The 19093-nt window shown below is 39.2% G+C and overlaps 1 protein-coding gene across 1 annotated transcript in view; it reads right to left on the reverse strand.

Moving 5' to 3' along the window:
• Window positions 1–1110: 1110 nt before the first annotated feature.
• The window catches only part of LBX2 (ladybird homeobox 2), a 193758-nt gene continuing 175775 nt past the window's right edge, over window positions 1111–19093 (reverse strand). Inside the window, exon 2 of the mRNA XM_053700374.1 lies at window positions 1111–2308. Coding sequence (XP_053556349.1) covers window positions 1854–2308 — 455 coding nt within the window. The 3' untranslated portion in view covers window positions 1111–1853. The remainder of the gene's footprint in view (window positions 2309–19093) is intronic.

A 19093-nucleotide genomic window follows, 5' to 3' on the forward strand; every position in this document is an offset into this window, starting at 1 on the left:
GGAAGACTTCCAGTCTATTTGTTGTTTTTTTTGGTTCTAGGAAAGGTCAAAAAGCTTCTGCTATTTCCTTGGCTTCTTGGTTGAAACTTTTGATTCAACAAGCTTATTTGGAGTCGGGTCAGGCCCCGCCTCAGAGAATCACAGCTCATTCTACTAGATCAGTCTCCACTTCGTGGGCTTTTAAGAATGAAGCTTCAGTTGATCAGATTTGCAAAACAGCAACTTGGTCTTCTTTGCATACTTTTACTAAATTCTACCATTTTGATGAATTTGCTTCTTCGGAAGCAGTTTTTGGTAGAAAAGTTCTTCAGGCAGCTGTTTCAGTTTGATTCCTCTGCTTATGTTTATGTTTTTTTCTTTTCAACTATGAGAAAAAACATTTTTTTGGTTGTGGATTATTTTTTTCAGCGGAAAATGGCTATTATTTTTATCCCTCCCTCTCTAGTGACTCTTCTGTGGAGTTCCACATCTTGGGTATTACTATCCCGTATGGCACTAGCTCATGGACTCTTGCCAATTACATGAAAGAAAACATAATTTATGTAAGAACTATTTCTTCCATATTGGCAAGAGTCCATGAGACCAACCCTTTTTATGGTGGTTATGATTTTTTGTATAAAGCACAATTACATTTCCAGTTCCTTTTTTTGATGCTTTTTACTCCTTTCTTTATTATCCCACTACTTGGCTATTCGTTAACTTGGCTATTCGTTATAAACTGAATTGTGGGTGTGGTGAGGGGTGTATTTATAGGCATTTTGAGGTTTGGTAAACTTAACTTGGCTATTCGTTATAAACTGAATTGTGGGTGTGGTGAGGGGTGTATTTATAGGCATTTTGAGGTTTGGTAAACTTTGCCCCTCCTGGTAGGATTGTATATCCCATATGTCACTAGCTCATGGACTCTTGCCAATATGAAAGAAATGAATTTATCAGTTAAGTTCTTACATAAATTATGTTTTCTGTACACACACATGCGTCTTTGTTATTCATCTCTGTATACCAAAGCCCAATACATCTATTCCTTATCTCTAAACTTTCAGTATAGGTGGACACCACCGGCAAAATCAGCCATTTCAAATGATGAAATAAAGGTAAATGAGCTCTTTTGTAAGCAATTTAATACTCTGCAGCAGGTAAAATGGCTCATGAGGAACAAATTAAAGCAAATAATAATTTAGTTTACACTGTCAGTGTGCAATGAAAACATGTGTTATACATTTCTTAACCGACCAGACACTTCGTTTGTATATGAAGAAAAAAACAGCAAAGACAGCTCAGAGCAGGAACGTGACGTAGAAACAACTCCTGAGGAAAGTGATTTGTAAAGAAAATATAGAGCTGTAAATTCTATGCAAACCAAACGAGACGCTTGTGGCCCTTCTTGTAGATTAAACCTCAGTAATACAAGGAACACATGGAGCTAACATTCCGTTCATCTTGAGAGCTCAGTTGTCTATTAGAGCTTTCTAGATCTATACAGAGATAGGACAACACATCTCTTGCACATTATTTACTGTAAACCAAATAATGCATTTCCTTGGCTTCTGTGTCAGTCATATAAATACATAAGCTCATGTATCTCAGACAGCTGTATGTTTATGTGGTTAAAGGTTGTAAATGTGTCTCTAGTTCAATGGCGGTGATACTCTGTGCCACCATATTTTGTCCCCAAACTGAAGGGACTGATAGTAAATGACAAGTTCTGAATCTTTTTGTTGGTACATATAGTAGACCCATTTCTAAATATCTTTATTATTTATGTATTTATTTTTTACTGGCACCCCAACCTTCTGAGATCTGGAGAGACATGAAACACATCATGCCTGTCTATAACTTCATAACCCTCTGGGTTAGTCATCTACGTCAATCTCCTCATCCTCTGAGAATTCATCTGCTGTATGTTCCATAGAAGAGCAGCGAGGTGACTGGGCAAAGACTCCCCGTGTGGTGGGAGAATAGCCTCTCCTCCTGGCTTCCTCCTCATCCTCCCTAAGCCTGGTTTCAGGCATGGACACCAGTTTTTCCAAGGCATGAGGTGGTAACTTTTTAAGGGACTCCACATCAGCTTTCATTTCCTCCAAGTCTCTCTTGAGTTTTGCTCGACGGTTCTGAAACCAGGTGATGACCTGAGCATTGCTAAGACCCAACTGCTGGGCAATATGGTCCCGGTCTGCAGGAGACAAGTACTTCTGGTACAAAAAACGTTTCTCAAGCTCATAAATCTGGTGGTTGGTAAAAGCTGTCCGAGACTTGCGACGTTTCTTGGAGCTGGGACGGTGCCCAAAGGAGTTGAGTGGATTTCGACCTGTGGGTGAATGAGAGAAACAAGTTAAGATATGAAAAGATGTAGAGAAGGAAACATCTAGGTAAGGAGTATCAGTAGGATACAAGAGGTTATCATGTAAGGGAATAAAAACCTATGGGGAGTATAAATTAGTCAGTGTGTCTGATCTTGAAGTATTGCATGTACACAAGTATGATGCACATGAACTTGTGATCATGTAAGTATTGCACATACACAAGAGGTATGATGCACATGCACTTGTGATCTTGTAAGTGTTGCACATACACAAGAATAATTCACAGGCACCTGTGATCTTGTAAGTATTGCACATACACAAGAGGTATGATGCACATGCACTTGTGATCTTGTAAGTGTTGCACATACACAAAAATAATTTACATGCACCTGTGATCTTGTAAGTGTTGTACCTACACAAGTATGATGCACATATACCTGTGATTTTTTAATTGTTGCACCTACACAAGAGGTATGATGCACATACACCTGTGACCTTGTAAGTGTTGCATGTGCACAAGTATGATGCACATGCACCTGTGATCTTTAAATTGTTGCACCTACACAAGAGGTATGATGCACATACACCTGTGATCTTGTAAGTGTTGCACTTACACAAGTATGATGTACATGTCTCGTCTAATCCAGGTCCACCCTCTTTCTACTCACTACAATTACTAACTACTCCAAAGTCTTACCCACCTAACCCTCTTAACCTCACTAACTGCATCTCTGCTAATACCGTACAATTCTCTTGTGCACGCTCTGTATGCAACAAGCTTATATTCATGACCTTTTTATTTCACGATCAACTTGTTAGCCCTCACAGAAACTTATCTCATGTAACACAACTGCTTCTGTCAAGCCAGGGACCGACAAGGAGGGGGTCTGTCTATATACTGTACCTTCCGCTGCATTACTTCAACCCCCTCCCTTTCTTTCTCATCCTTTGAAACTCATGCTATCCTGGTCCAGCACCAGAATATTTAGATAGCTTTCAAGAATGGTTCCCACATTTCCAACTTCTCTTCCCTCATCTTAATTGACTTCAACATACCCACTGACAACCATAACCTGCCTGAAACCTCTAAACGTCTATCTCTTACTCCTTTTTTTGGTCTGTCTCAGTGGACATCATCTCCAACCCACTGTGAAGGCCACTTGATTGACCTGGTTCTGAGTTCTCTAACTTCCTTTTTTCTATCTGACCACCATCTACTAACTTTACCTGACAGCAGCATCCTCTTCAACCCTCAAAAAACTGCTACTTTACAGGACTTTTCTTCCAAACTGAAATCTCTTCTCTCCAACATTTCATCCCTCTTCTGCCTAAACCTTGTGACCTTATATAATCTTGCACTAAACATCTAGTAGTTGAACAAGCTGCACCTTCCACAGTTTGCCATGCACTTGCATTTGACGACAATCATGGCACAAACTTGCTATCTTCAGAGATCTTCACGGCAATGGCAGTGAAGAAAATCACACACCTTGATTTCCTGCATTATAAATGTATCCTCAGATCATACAATTCAGCCCTCAGCCTGGCCAAACAAATCTATTTCTCCTCCCTCAGGTCAACTCAATTACTCATTCAACCCCAGAAGGCTGTTTTATTTCTCTCCTCCGTCCACCTGCTCCTCCATACACTTCCAAACTCACTACCACACTCACTACTCAAAATCACTACCACACTCATGACTACATTCACTGCTCAAACTCACTACCACACATTACTCAAACTCACTACTCAAACTCACTACCACATTCGCTACTCAAAATCACTACCACACTCATGACTACATTCACTACTCAAAATCACTACCACACTCATGACTACATTCACTGCTCAAACTCACTACCACACATTACTCAAACTCACTACTCAAACTCACTACCACATTCGCTACTCAAACTCACTACTCAAACTCACTACTCAAACTCACTACTCAAACTCTTGCTGATCACTTAAAAAAAAATTGACATAATTTTCAATAAAATATCTCTCTCTCACATCCCTTTAAGCAACCCCTTCTATTAATGAAACCCTCCTGTAACAGGAAAAAGTCTTCACACTCCTCTCTTCTTCTCATCTCACAACCTATCAGGCATTCTCCTTCCTTTCCTTTGCCTCTAAATTATTAAAATGATTTGTCAATAATTGTCTAACTCAATTTCTCTCAACTTACTGTAACAGTAGATCCTCAGTAGAAGTACCACAACACTCTTGCTTTTCTCTATCTATGCATCCTCTCTTATATGCTGATGATACCTAAATCTATCTTTCTTCTTCTGATATCTCTCCTTCTTTACTCAACTAGATAACCAATTGTCTCTCTGCAATTTCCCTTTGGATATCTTCCTGCTACTTCCAATTCAATCTGTCTAAAACTGCTTATTATTCTCCCTCTCCAAGACATTTCTCTTACTGTAGGAAACTCTATTCTCAGCACCTCACCCCATGTCCGCTGTCTTGGTGCAGCACTTGACTCTGAACTCACATTCATTCCACATATACAATCTCTTTCCAAATCCTGCACACCTACACAACATTCCTAGAATTTGACCCTTTCTTACTCAAGAAGCTTCAAAAATAGTAATTCATTCCCTAATTTTCTCATATATTGACTACTGCATGGCCTTACCAAATATCTCCTATTATTATTATCAGTTATTTGTAGAGCGCCAACAGATTCTGTGCTGCTATAAACATGGGTCTAATAAGCAAAGTAACAATTATGGGAGACAAAGGAATAGAGGGCCCTGCCAAGTGTTTCACATCTGCTCTCATGAAGCTGATCTACAAAGCAGCTGCGCTCGTAGGCTTACATGCTAAGGGGGTTCAAGAGGATAACTAAAGGATGAGAGGAACTAAGATGAGAAAATATTAGTGTACATTGTATGCATCCCTGAACAGTAGAGTCTTTAAGGAGTGCTTGAAAGTTTGAAAACTAGGGGAGAATCATGTTGAGCGAGGCAGAGATTTCCACAAGATAGGAGCCAATCTGGAGAAATCTTGTAGATGGGAATGTGCGGAGGTAACAAGAGGAAGAGAGAAGGAAGTCATGAGCAGAGCAAAGGGGACAGAAGGAGTAGTATCTCAAGACAAGGTCAGAGATATAGTGGAGAGCAGTTATTGAGATCCTTGAATGTCAGAGTTAGGATTTTGTGTTTTATTCTGGAGGTTAGAGGTATGCAGTGAAGGGACTGGCAGAGAAATGCAGCAGATGAGGAGCAATGTGTAAGGAAGATCAGAGGTATTTATTATGGATTGTAAGTGAGATAGACTCCAGCTAGGGAGGACGGAGAGGATGGAGTTGCAATAGGCAAGGCGGAAAATGATGAGATAATGAATTAAAAGTCTTATTTGTGTCTTGTGTGAGGAAGTGGCAACTTTTGGAGATGTTTTTAAGGTGCAGGCAGCAGGAATTTGCCAAACACTGGATGTAGGGAGTGAAAGAGAGATCTAGGTTGTGTGACCCTATGACATTGGGCATGTGAGGTTGGGGTGTTATTATGCATATTTATAAAAAGTTGAGGGTAGCCATTCTGAAAGAGAGGGTAATTAGTTTTGGAGAGCATTAGCTTAAGGTAGTGACCGAACATCCCTGCTGAAATATTAGAAAGACAGTTAGTGACACAAGTTAGTAAGAAAGGGGATAGTCCTGGTGAAGAGAAGTACGTTTGGGTATCATCAGCATATCAATGATAACCCATGGGACTGTATTAAGGAACCTAGGATGACGTATATATTGAGAAGAGAATGGGATCAATGCCAAGGGGATCAAAGCCTTGTGGTATCCCAACAGAAAGTGGTAAAGGGTTAGAGAATGCGCCAGAGAAGGCTACACTAAAGGTCCAGTTAAACCGATAGGGGGAGAACCATGAGAGGGCTGAAGGTTAAATGGAGGTTTAGAGTGTGAACAACAGTTTCAAAGTCTGCAGACTATAGTTAGGTCATTAGTAACCTAAAAGGAGCAGTAAATACAGTAGATTTGCAACAACAAAATCATGATAACAAGACAATGCAATAGAACTTAATCTGAACTTCAAATCAGTAGTAGATTTTTTTTTCTGACAAATTTCAAAGTTATGTCTATTTCCACTCCCCCTCTATCATGTGACAGCAATCAGCCAATCAGAAATGCATATAAATATATTCTGTGAATTCTTGCACACTCATAATATACAAAGACTGTGCACATTTTGTTAATGGAAGTAAATTGGAAAGTTGTTAAAAATTGCTGCTCTATCTGAATCTTGAAAGTTTAATTTGACTTAATTTAACGATTGCCAGTTTCTGTTGAGTGTTGAGTGCAAAATACATATTGCAATGTGAGTAAAAGTGCTAAACGCGTATAAACAAAGCCTTTCCCAAAGTTTTGAATCAGGGGGAGTAGGGAAACAGGGAAGTAGTTTGAAGGGGAAGATTTTTTGAGGATAGGTGTAATTAGTGCATGTTTAAGGAATGAGGGAACTAAACCAGTACTGGGGAGAGAATACAAATATGTGTGAGTGTAAGTGTAGGAGAAAGGGCAGTAACGGTGAGGGGATCGAGGGTGGTGGGGTGAGAGGAGGATATAAGGGCAGAACAAAAAGCTGAATCTGTGGCTTTGTGGGGTTTGGACATTTGCAAATGGATAAGGGGGTTGGAGACCGGTAGTGCATTGAGAGATGATTTTGTTTCTGATGGAATCTATTTTGCTGGTGAAGTAGTTGGCAAAATCTTGAGCTGAGAGAGAAGTGGAAATAGGAGGCGGGGTGGGCGGGGAAGGGTACTAAAAGTAGAGAACAGATGCATTGGGTTTGACAAAAGAGTTGAGCTAAGAGTAGCAAAGTAATCCTACTTAGAGAGGTTAAGGGCAGAATATTGGAGTTCATGAAGAACTTATAATGAAGAACATCAGCTGAAAGCCGAGATTTTCTCCAGTGTCACTTAGCAGTGCGGAACATCTGCATAGGTAGCGTGTCAGAGGGGTATGCCAGGGCTGAGGATACGTGTGTGACTTCAAAGCTATGGAAGGAGGGGCCAAATTGTCAAGGGGCTGTGACATATTCTACACTTCCACCTTAGAATTACCTTTGCACAGCTCACACTCCTGCTTCTGTGACATAACTCTACACTTCCACCTTAAGAGTTACCTTTGTACAGCTCACACTGCTTCTGTGACATAACCCTACACTTCCACCTTAAGAGTTACCTTTGTACAGCTCACACTTCTGCTTCTGTGACATAACTCTACACTTCCACCTTAAGAGTTACCTTTGTACAGCTCATACTCCTGCTTCTGTGACATAAAACTACACTTCCACCTTAATAGTTACCCTTGTACAGCTCACACTCCTGCTTCTGTGACATAACACTACACTTCCACCTTAGAATTACCTTTGCACAGCTCACACTCCTGCTTCTGTGACATAACTCTACACTTCCACCTTAAGAGTTACCTTTGTACAGCTCCCACTCCTGCTTCTGTGACATAAAACTACACTTCCACCTTAAGAGTTACCCTTGTACAGCTCACACTCCTGCTTCTGTGACATAACACTACACTTCCACCATAAGATTTACCTTTGTACAGCTCACACTCCTGCTTCTGTGACATAACACTACACTTCCACCATAAGATTTACCTTTGTACAGCTCATACTCCTGCTTCTGTGACATAACTCTACACTTCCACCTTAAGAGTTACCTTTGTACAGCTCACACTCCTGCTTCTGTGACATAACACTACACTTCCACCTTAAGAGTTACCTTTGTACAGCTCACACTCCTGCTTCTGTGACATAACACTACACTTCCACCTTAAGAGTTACCTTTGTACAGCTCCCACTCCTGCTTCTGTGACATAACTCTACACTTCCACCTTAAGAGTAACCTTTGCAGACTTTCATGATTCAGATAGAACAGCAATCTTAAAGGGTGACGGCCGGAAGGGGCGGAGCTGCACGGACGCTGCGTGTGGTAGCGCTCTGGTTGGGAGTGAGCGCGTAACAAGCCCCGAGTGCTCCGAGGATTCGACTCGACAAGCCGGACCTTTAGGCGAGCTGCCTGGTACCCGCAATAAGAGCGGGAAGCTTGGATCCCGACGGAGGGTGAGCAAAACGGCCGCCACTTAACAGGCGCAACAGCCGACCCACGACCCGGGTCACCTCTTGGAGGAACAGTGCTCCTGAGTGGAGAGACGACTATAAGTGGCAAAGAGATAAGTATGCCTACAAAACCGGAGAGCCAACAAGCAATTCCAAAGTAAGGTACTTTTACTGTTTATTATCTGGAAGATCCGGTGTGGGGGGAACGAAGAATAAGGGAGACAAGACAAGGTCAAGGTCAGATATGCACTTGGGATAATGCGTACTGGGGAATAGGAAACGAATTGTTGGAACATTGGTCAAGGTTGGAGGTCCCAAATAAGTCAAGGCCTGTCTATGTATGGGCAATCAGCGTAATAAGCCCCCCCTACATGTAACAACATATTGATACAAGCAGTGTCCCCCCCACGAAGAGTAACATATACAATTTAAGGCGACTAGGAGAGATTTAACAGTCGTATTGTTTGCATATGGTATCAAGGTGCTTATTGCTTAAGCGAAGCAGTGCTGCAGCAGTAGCGCTGGGAGTAAGAAAAGTTGGTCACTATAGCTGTCGCCAGCCAGGTACCGCAAGGTGGGTGAAGCCCTGGCGGAGCAGGAAAGTGAGGAATATAATCTCTCTATTTTTTATCCGGTGTTTCCCTGGGTTAATGGATAAGGGCTACATTGATCTTGGCTTATACTCAGGCGGTTATAAATTAAAAATAACTGGCGAGTGGAAGAGGAGACATATAGGCTTATGAACGTTATTGAATACTGCCAGTCTAAGACTTTGTTACTGATCTAGTGAAAGAGGGGCTATATAAGACTATAAGAGCTGTTGAATGCTACCAGTCCAAGGTTTTATTATCTGTCCAGGCAGGAGCCTATAGCAAAAAAAAAAGAAAGAAAAAAAAGGAAAAGAGAAAAAGAGGAAAAGAAGGAAAGGAAAGAAAAAAGAAAAGAAAAGAGGCAGTTATAAATAAAGAGAAACACCTGCAGCTTGCTGCGCCTATTACCAGAAAGGCTCTTTATAGAGACTGTTGAAAACTAATTATAAGAACTATTTGTAAAGAATTGATCTACTCAGAGCACTTTAAGAGCTATAAATTAAGTTATACCCAATTTTTTTCTTTTTTTGTGGCAAGACATGAAGCGCTAGGTTCTCATAGTATTGTAATAGGCTAAGTTTTTAATGCTATATAAATGCAATAAGTTAAGAAAATGTTAAGAAAGTTAAATGTCTAACTGTGGCCAGATAAAACCGTTGAAAGAATATACTTAATAATAGTTTATAAAGACCTGCTTGTAAACTTGTCAGACACTGGGTATATAAGGAAAAAGAAATATATCGATATCCATAGATAAATGATTGTTTCTAAAAATACAGACAATTGTTTCTTGATGCAGAATTAGGCATTACCACAGTCAGTCACACTTCATACGAATAGAGTGTTAATACACCTTTAGAATTTACCCTTCACATTCCAACCACTTCCCTCCCTTTGTCCTTTTTCCCCTTTTTTTCCACCCTCTGTCTGTCCACCCACGTGGATTGTTTAGGCCACCACTAGGCCCTGCTTAGTTTAAAATACCCATACACACACATATGGAAAGATTTGTCACCATTAAAAATAAATCACTGGCAATGCCACCAAAAGGGAAAGAAAAAAAAACGCCAAAAAGAAACAGCTTAGATACAGAGAATAGAAGCTTGTTAGGAACATCAAATATGCAGATAATGGAGTCCCAGGATTTAGTAAAGCAACTATCAGATATTATGTTGCCCCAATTTGATCAGGTAAAGAGGGACATTTCAGAGTTTAGGGCAGAAGTTAAACAGTTTTCAGAGAGGTTACAAGAAGCAGAAATTAGAATATCTGACCTAGAAGACACGAATGTTAAACATGAAGCTAAATTAGCGGAACAATCTAGCCAAATACATATGCTCCAAAACAAGGTCGAGGAATTAGAGGACCGAGCTAGACGAAGTAATGTCAGAATTATAGGACTCCCAGAGACAGAGGAATTTCAGGACTTAATACATTTTACGGCAATACAGCTACCCCTAGGATTAGGTATGCAAATCCCCCCACAAGGGATACAGGTTGAAAGAGCGCACAGAGTAGGTAGCGCCAGAACTTACACGGACGGTAGGGTTAAGATTAGACCAGTTATTGTCAAGTACTTGAACTTTCAAGATAAAGCCATGATTATGAGTCAATATAGGAAAAAATTCCCAGTAAAGATAGGAGAGTATAACATTTTGCTCTTCCAAGATTTTTCAGTAGAAACGTCTAAAAAACGTAAGGAAATGGTACCTATTTGTACAAGCTTAATTAAATTAGGCCTGAAAGCCTCAATTATATATCCAGCCAAAATCAAAATTTTTAACGAACAAGGAAACGTTCTATTGAATAGTTACGAAGAAGCGAAAGATTTCCTATACTCTAGACAGATTTCTCAGTAACAGAGCACAGCAGAAAGTACCCTTAAAAGGATACTAACCAGGTTCTAAATAAGAATAAAGATGGCGAGGATGAATAGTGTTGATGTCATGGCTAATAGGTTAGAACCTCCAAGAGAAGTTATGTTTACAGTTTTAGCTGAGCAAAGGTGTTCTCAGCACTTTGGGGCGATACGGAGAAGGTTTTCTCTGTACCGGGTTTTTATATTATGTATGGTTTCTTGTTTATTGTGTTTTATGTTGTTTTTTTTTTTTTTTTTTTTTTTTTTTCTCTCCTTTCTTTGTTCTGCTCCTCTCTAGCAATACGCGATTGGGTACACTAGACTATTTGACTATTTGATGGCTGAACAAGTATATTTGATTATTATTTGATGGCTGAACAAGTAAAGGTAATATCATGGAATGTGGGAGGGATTTCCTCTTTATGGAAACGGAAAAATATTCTGAAACAATGTAAAAAAAAATAATGCAGACATAATTATGCTTCAAGAGACACACCTAAAACAACAGGAATTAGATAAACTTAAAGTAGGATGGGTAGAGGAGGTGATTGCAACGCCTTGCACGACAAGAAAAAGAGGTGTAGCAATTATATTAAATAAAAAATTAGAGTACAAAATTATGGAGAAGGAATTAGATTCAGAAGGAAGGTTTGCAATCTTACATATTATAGCATATAATAGACCTCTGATCCTATGCAATATCTATGGCCCGAATAGCCTAGACAAAACTTTCTGGAATAAGATTCAAGTCAAACTAATGAAATATGGTACACAGAACATAATACTGGGAGGCGATCTAAACATGGTGATGTATCCAACATTGGATAGGTTGAAACCCTCTAGGAATAGTAATAGCCGAGCAGAAACCAAAATACTTAAGAATTTATGTAAGAATTTAAGACTTAAAGATATCTGGAGAATCCAGAACCCAGATGTAAAATGTTTCTCTTGTATATCACACAGCCATAAAACTATGTCCAGGATAGATGCTTTCTTGATTTCGGAAAATTTATTAGGTACAGAAATATCAACAGATATCAAAGAAGTAGTAATATCAGACCATGCGATTGTTGTTTTAAACTTTAAATTCAAGGGGGCTAAAAGAGACCCAGGAAAGTTTTTTTTTCCTACATACTTAAGCACAAATGTTCAATTTAAGGGCTGGTTAAAAAGAAAATGGCAGGAATATTTTTACTACAATAAGGAATATGAAAATAATTACGAAATTTTTTGGGAGGCCTGTAAAGCATTCATTAGAGGGGAAATCAAGGCGTACTTAGTTAAAAATAAGCGGATAGCACAACAGAAAGAGTTACAGCTAGCAGGGCAAGTACGCAATTGCTATAATGCGTTTCTAAGTGATAGATCAGGGACACGCTGGGATAAATATATAAGGGCCAAAACAGGAAGAGACACTTTTCTTATGCAAAAATCAAGACAAGAAGATATTAGGACAAGGGCGTTTTTTTATAGACATAGTGGTAGGGCTGGTAAATTTTTGGCAAATCTAGTAAAAGCTAAGAAGAAGAAACGGGCTATAGAGACGATTAGAAAGGGAGCAGAGAGATTGACCAATATTAAAGAAATAAACGAGTATGTATATGAATTCTATCAAAAGCTATATACAAAGGATAAGATTAATTTGGAAGCTAAAACAAAGTTCTGGGACAAAATCAGATTACCAAAGTTAGATAAACAAGACCTAGATGTGCTAAATAGACCTATATCACAAGAAGAAATAAGAATAGCAATAAATAAAACAGCGAGTAACAAGGCCCCCGGGCCAGATCAGATCCCGATAGAACTATATAAAATTTTGCAGGAAGAAATAATCCCTACGTTAGAAGGCCTTTTCAATAAAATATATATCAATAACAATATGCAGTCTAAATTTTTTACAACTTCAACAATTTCATTAGTCTTGAAAAAAGGTAAGAACCCCGAAGAGATGGGTTCTTATAGACCCATCTCACTGTTAAATAACGACTATAAACTGCTTATGAGTATAATTGCCCAAAGATTAAAAAAAATGATGGCACCACTAATACATAAAGATCAAGTCGGCTTTATGCCCAATAGGACTTCCACAACCAATCTGAGGAAAGTGCAATTGATAATAGATTACTACTGGAACCAGACGAAAAAAAAGGGAATGGGGAGCCAAACAGATATGGCTATTACATCTATAGATGCTGAAAAAGCTTTCGATATGATTACATGGGATCATCTATTCACAACAATTAGTAATTTTGGAATCACAGGCTCTTTCCTCAGATTGATACAATTGATATATAAAGAGCCTCAGGCAAATATCTTGATAAATGGAAATATAACACAAAACTTTACTTTACAGAAAGGAACCCGACAAGGGTGTCCGTTATCCCCTTATTTATTCAACTTAGCGATTGAACCTCTAGCGATACTTCTGAGAAAGGAAATAGATGGGATTTGGCTAGGGAAGAGAAGAACCACGCTGTTATTATACGCTGATGATTTACTGGTCTTCTTAAGAGATACTCAAAAAAATATTCCTCTGTTAATTCAAATTCTAGATGAATTCGGTAAGTTTGCAGGCTATAAAGTAAATATCAACAAATCAGAGATTTTCTGGTTAAAAGAAAAAGGAGATAGCTATAAGAATGCGCCATTTAAAAATGCAAATGGTAAATTAAAATATCTAGGCATTGTATTATCTAGAGACCCTGAAAATTGGTATGCATTAAACTACCCTCAAATCTGGGCAAAATTGTCTAAGGATATGGCCAGATGGGCCAATTTCCCACTGACTCTGTCGGGTAAAATAAACTTAATTAAAATGGTCCTATTTCCTAAAATCCTGTACCTATTACAAAATTTGCCCATATTTATTAATCGTAAAGACCTAACATCATTTAGGCGGGATGTGTCAAAATTTTTATGGGGCAACAAACGTAAAGCGATTGCATTACATCATTTGTCACTATTTAAAACAGGGGGTGGTTTATCTTTTCCAGACATAGAGCTATATAATCTATTATGTATAGGCAAATTCGCTTTAGAATGGCTAACAGAGGCAAATTATGTTGCCACAAATGACATAGAAGAATTCTTAGTGGCCCCATATGGCCTAAAAGCTTTACTACATTACAAAGGGAAGTTACCAGACAAAGTTAAAAAATTATCCACTGTTAAGAATATAATTATCGCATGGCATAAGTTACTGAAATTGCTACGAGCTAGCCCGGAATACTCAAAATATTTGACTATAGTGGGGAACCCTAATTTTATACCAGCAATTGAGTCAAAAGTCTTTCATAGATGGAAGAGGAAGGGTCTAACTTTCATACAACAATTGCAAGACAGGGACACTAAAACTTGTAGAACGTTCCAGGATCTAAGAAGTGAGTTTGGAATCCCAAATAATGAATTTTACGCGTATCTGCAAATACGGCATTTCCTAGAAACTTTTAACAAAGAATCTATACGAGAGGGTTTAGGCGAAAAGATGAATATGGTAGTGAATATGTATAGTCAAGGAAACTACTCCATTTCCTTTTGGTATAAGATAATTAAAAAATCTCAAGAAACAACAAGAATAGGGGCTTTAGCAGCAAGCTGGCGACAGCCAGTCATGAGACTGCAAAAAAGTTTCAATTTAGTAGACAAAGCAACACTAGCAATAGGCTGGAGAGAGTCGCATATGAAAGTGATAAATAAGGTATATATTACACCTGCCGTAAAAGCTAAATGGGATAAAAATAGCGAAAATAAATGTACTAGATGTAGCTTCCCTCTAGCGGATTTGACCCATTGTCTGTGGTCCTGCCCAAAGATTAAAAATTTCTGGAGTAGGTTGAATTTCTGGTTGAATAGAATTAACGAGAAAAAGATCAAATTAGAAAAAGAGGATATAATCTTTATGTACCAAACTCCCAGACAACAGATTAATTTTAAATTTGTGAATACAGTAATATTAATAGGAAGATCATTAATCCTGAAATATTGGAAGTCCATGAAAGCCCCCAGTTTAACAGAATGTATTAACAAAATTAAGGGACAACTAATAGTGGAGCAGTTTGATACGACAGTTAATTCGGAAACGCAGATAAAGCGCTTCCTTGATAAGTGGAAGAGATTTATACAGGCTTTCCCGGAAACAGAACAGAAGCGGTTAATATACCCTTTTAGGGACTCAGTAACATTGCTCAATGCGATTGCTAGAGAGGAATTTCCCAACTTGAATTAGCTCTGGGGGGTCCCTCCCCTCTCTTTTCCAGTTGTGGGGTGTTTTTTTTTTTTTTTTTTTTTTCTCTCTCCTTTCGCCCTCTTTTTTCTTTGTTGATTGTATATAACGGTAATTATGTATGCAAAATTGAAGCATGAGAATTATATTTGCAACAAAAATGTGATGATTGCCTTGTATGGCGAATTGTTTATTTTGTTTTCATGATGTCGGGAATGCCCTGACATGTTTGTAATTTTTATTTTATGTACAATAAAACTTATAAAAAAAAAAAAAAAAAAGAGTAACCTTTGCACAGCTCACACTTCTGCTTCTGTGACATAACCCTACACTTCCACCTTAAGAGTAACCTTTGTACAGCTCACACTGCTTCTGTGACATAACCCTACACTTCCACCTTAAGAGTTACCTTTGTACAGCTCACACTGCTTCTGTGACATAACACTACACTTCCACCTTACGATTTACCTTTGTACAGCTCATACTCCTGATTCTGTGACATAACACTACACTTCCACCTTAAGAGTTACCTTTGTACAGCTCACACTCCTGCTTCTGTGACATAAGACTACACTTCAACCTTTAGAGTTACCTTTGTACAGCTCATACTCCTGCTTCTGTGACATAACACTACACTTCCACCTTAATAGTTACCCTTGTACAGCTCACACTCCTGCTTCTGTGACATAACACTACACTTCCACCTTAATAGTTACCCTTGTACAGCTCACACTCCTGCTTCTGTGACATAACTCTACACTTCCACCTTAAGTTACCTATGTACAGCTCACACTCCTGCTTCAGTGACATAACACTACACTTCCACCTTAAGAGATACATCTGTACAGCTCAAACTCCTACTTCTGTGACATAACACTACACTTCCACCTTACAATTTACCTTTGTACAGCTCACACTCCTGCTTCTGTGACTTAATACTACACTTCCACCATAAGATTTACCTTTGTACAGCTCACACTCCTGCTTCTGTGACATAACTCTACACTTTCACCTTAAGAGTTACCTTTGTACAGCTCACACTCCTGCTTCTGTGACATAAAACTACACTTCCACCTTAAGAGTTACCTTTGTACAGCTCACACTCCTGCTTCTGTGACATAACACTACACTTCCACCTTTAGAGTTACCTTTGTACAGCTCACACTTCTGCTTCTGTGACATAACACTACACTTCTACCTTAAGAGTAACCTTTGCACAGCTCACACTTCTGCTTCTGTGACATAACCCTACACTTCCACCTTAAGAGTAACCTTTGTACAGCTCACACTTCTGCTTCTGTGACATAACCCTACACTTCCACCTTAAGAGTAACCTTTGTACAGCTCACACTTCTGCTTCTGTGACATAACCCTACACTTCCACCTTAAGAGTTACCTTTGTACAGCTCACACTCCTGCTTCTGTGACATAACCCTACACTTCCACCTTAAGAGTTACCTTTGTACAGCTCACACTCCTGCTTCTGTGACATAACCCTACACTTCCACCTTAAGAGTTACCTTTGTACAGCTCACACTTCTGCTTCTGTGACATAACACTACACTTCTACCTTAAGAGTAACCTTTGCACAGCTCACACTTCTGCTTCTGTGACATAACCCTACACTTCCACCTTAAGAGTAACCTTTGTACAGCTCACACTTCTGCTTCTGTGACATAAGACTACACTTCAACCTTTAGAGTTACCTTTGTACAGCTCATACTCCTGCTTCTGTGACTTAATACTACACTAACACCTTAAGAGTTACCTTTGTACAGCTCACACCTCAGATCCACTAGTTTTACATACAGCTCCTCTAGGTTACATACAGCTCCTCTAGTTTTACATACAGCTCCTCTAGTTTTACATACGGCTCCTCTAGTTTACATACAGCTCCTCTAGTTTACATACAGCTCCTCTAGTTTTACATACAGCTCCTCTAGTTTACATACAGCTCCTCTAGTTTACATACAGCTCCTCTAGTTTTACATACGGCTCCTCTAGTTTACATACAGCTCCTCTAGTTTACATACAGCTCCTCTAGTTTTACATACAGCTCCTCTAGTTTACATACAGCTCCTCTAGTTTTACATACGGCTCCTCTAGTTTACATACAGCTCCTCTAGGTTACATACAGCTCCTCTAGTTTACATACAGCTCCTCTAGGTTACATACAGCTCCTCTAGGTTACATACAGCTCCTCTAGTTTACATACAGCTCCTCTAGTTTTACGATCAGCTCCTCTAGTTTACATACAGCTCCTCTAGTTTACATACAGCTCCTCTAGTTTTACATACGGCTCCTCTAGTTTACATACAGCTCCTCTAGTTTACATACAGCTCCTCTAGTTTTACATACGGCTCCTCTAGTTTACATACAGCTCCTCTAGTTTACATACAGCTCCTCTAGTTTTACATACAGCTCCTCTAGTTTACATACAGCTCCTCTAGTTTTACATACGGCTCCTCTAGTTTACATACAGCTCCTCTAGTTTACATACAGCTCCTCTAGTTTACATACAGCTCCTCTAGGTTACATACAGCTCCTCTAGTTTTACAAACACATCCTCTAGTTTTACATACAGCTCCTCTAGTTTACATACAGCTCCACTAGTTTTACATACAGCTCCTCTACTTTACATACAGCTCCTCTAGTTTACATACAGCTCCTCTAGTTTTACATACAGCTCCTCTAGTTTACATACAGCTCCTCTAGTTTACATACAGCTCCTCTACTTTACATACAGCTCCTCTAGTTTTACATACATCTCCTCTAGTTTACATACAGCTCCTCTAGTTTACATACAGCTCCTCTAGTTTACATACAGCTCCTCTAGTTTACATACAGCTCCTCTCGTTTTACATACAGGTCTTCTAGTTTTACATACAGGTCTTCTAGTTTTACATACAGCTCCTCTAGTTTTACATACAGCTCCTCTAGTTTACATACAGCTCCTCTAGTTTACATACAGCTCCTCTAGTTTACATACAGCTCCTCTAGAGAGCTGTATGTAAAACTAGAGGAGCTGTATGTTAACTTTAGAGAGCTGTATGTAAAACTAGAGGAGCTGTATGTAAACTAAAGTTAACATACAGCTCCTCTAGGTTACATACAGCTCCTCTACTTTTACATACAGCTCCTGTAGTTTTACATACGGCTCCTCTAGTTTACATACAGCTCCTCTAGTTTTACATACAGCTCCTCTAGTTTTACATACAGCTCCTCTAGCTTACATACAGCTCCTCTAGTTTACATACAGCTCCTCTAGTTTACATATGTAAACTAGAGGAGCTGTATGTAAAACTAGAGGAGCTGTATGTAAAAATAAAGGAGCTGTACTAGAGGAGCTGTATGTAAACTAGAGGTGCTGTATGTAAACTAGAGGAGCTGTATGTAAACTAGAGGAGCTGAGGTAAGCAGGAGGAGCTGTATGTAAACTAGAGGAGCTGCATGTAAAACTAAAGGAGCTGTATGTAAACTAGAGGAGCTGTATGTAAAACTAGAGGCGCTGTATGTAAAACTAGAGGCGCTGTATGTAAAACTAGAGGCGCTGTATGTAAACTAGAGGAGCTGTACGTAAAACTAGAGGAGCTGTACGTAAAACTAGAGGAGCTGTACGTAAAACTAGAGGAGATGTATGTAAAACTAGAGGAGCTGTACGTAAAACTAGAGGAGCTGAATGTAAAACTAGAGGAGCTGTACGTAAAACTAGAGGAGCTGTACGTAAAACTAGAGGAGCTGTACGTAAAACTAGAGGAGCTGTATGTAAAACTAGAGGATCTGTATGTAAACTAGAGAAGCTGTACGTAAAACTAGAGGAGCTGTACGTAAAACTAGAGGAGCTGTACGTAAAACTAGAGGAGCTGTATGTAAACTAGAGGAGCTGTACGTAAAACTAGAGAAGCGGTATGTAAACTAGAGGAGCTGTATGTAAACTAGAGGAGCTGTATGTAAACTAGAGGAGCTGTATGTAAAACGAGAGGAGCTGTATGTAAACTAGAGGAGCTGTATTTACATTCAGCTCC

Source organism: Bombina bombina, chromosome 2, assembly GCF_027579735.1.
Source record: "Bombina bombina isolate aBomBom1 chromosome 2, aBomBom1.pri, whole genome shotgun sequence".
Lineage (NCBI taxonomy): Eukaryota > Metazoa > Chordata > Amphibia > Anura > Bombinatoridae > Bombina > Bombina bombina.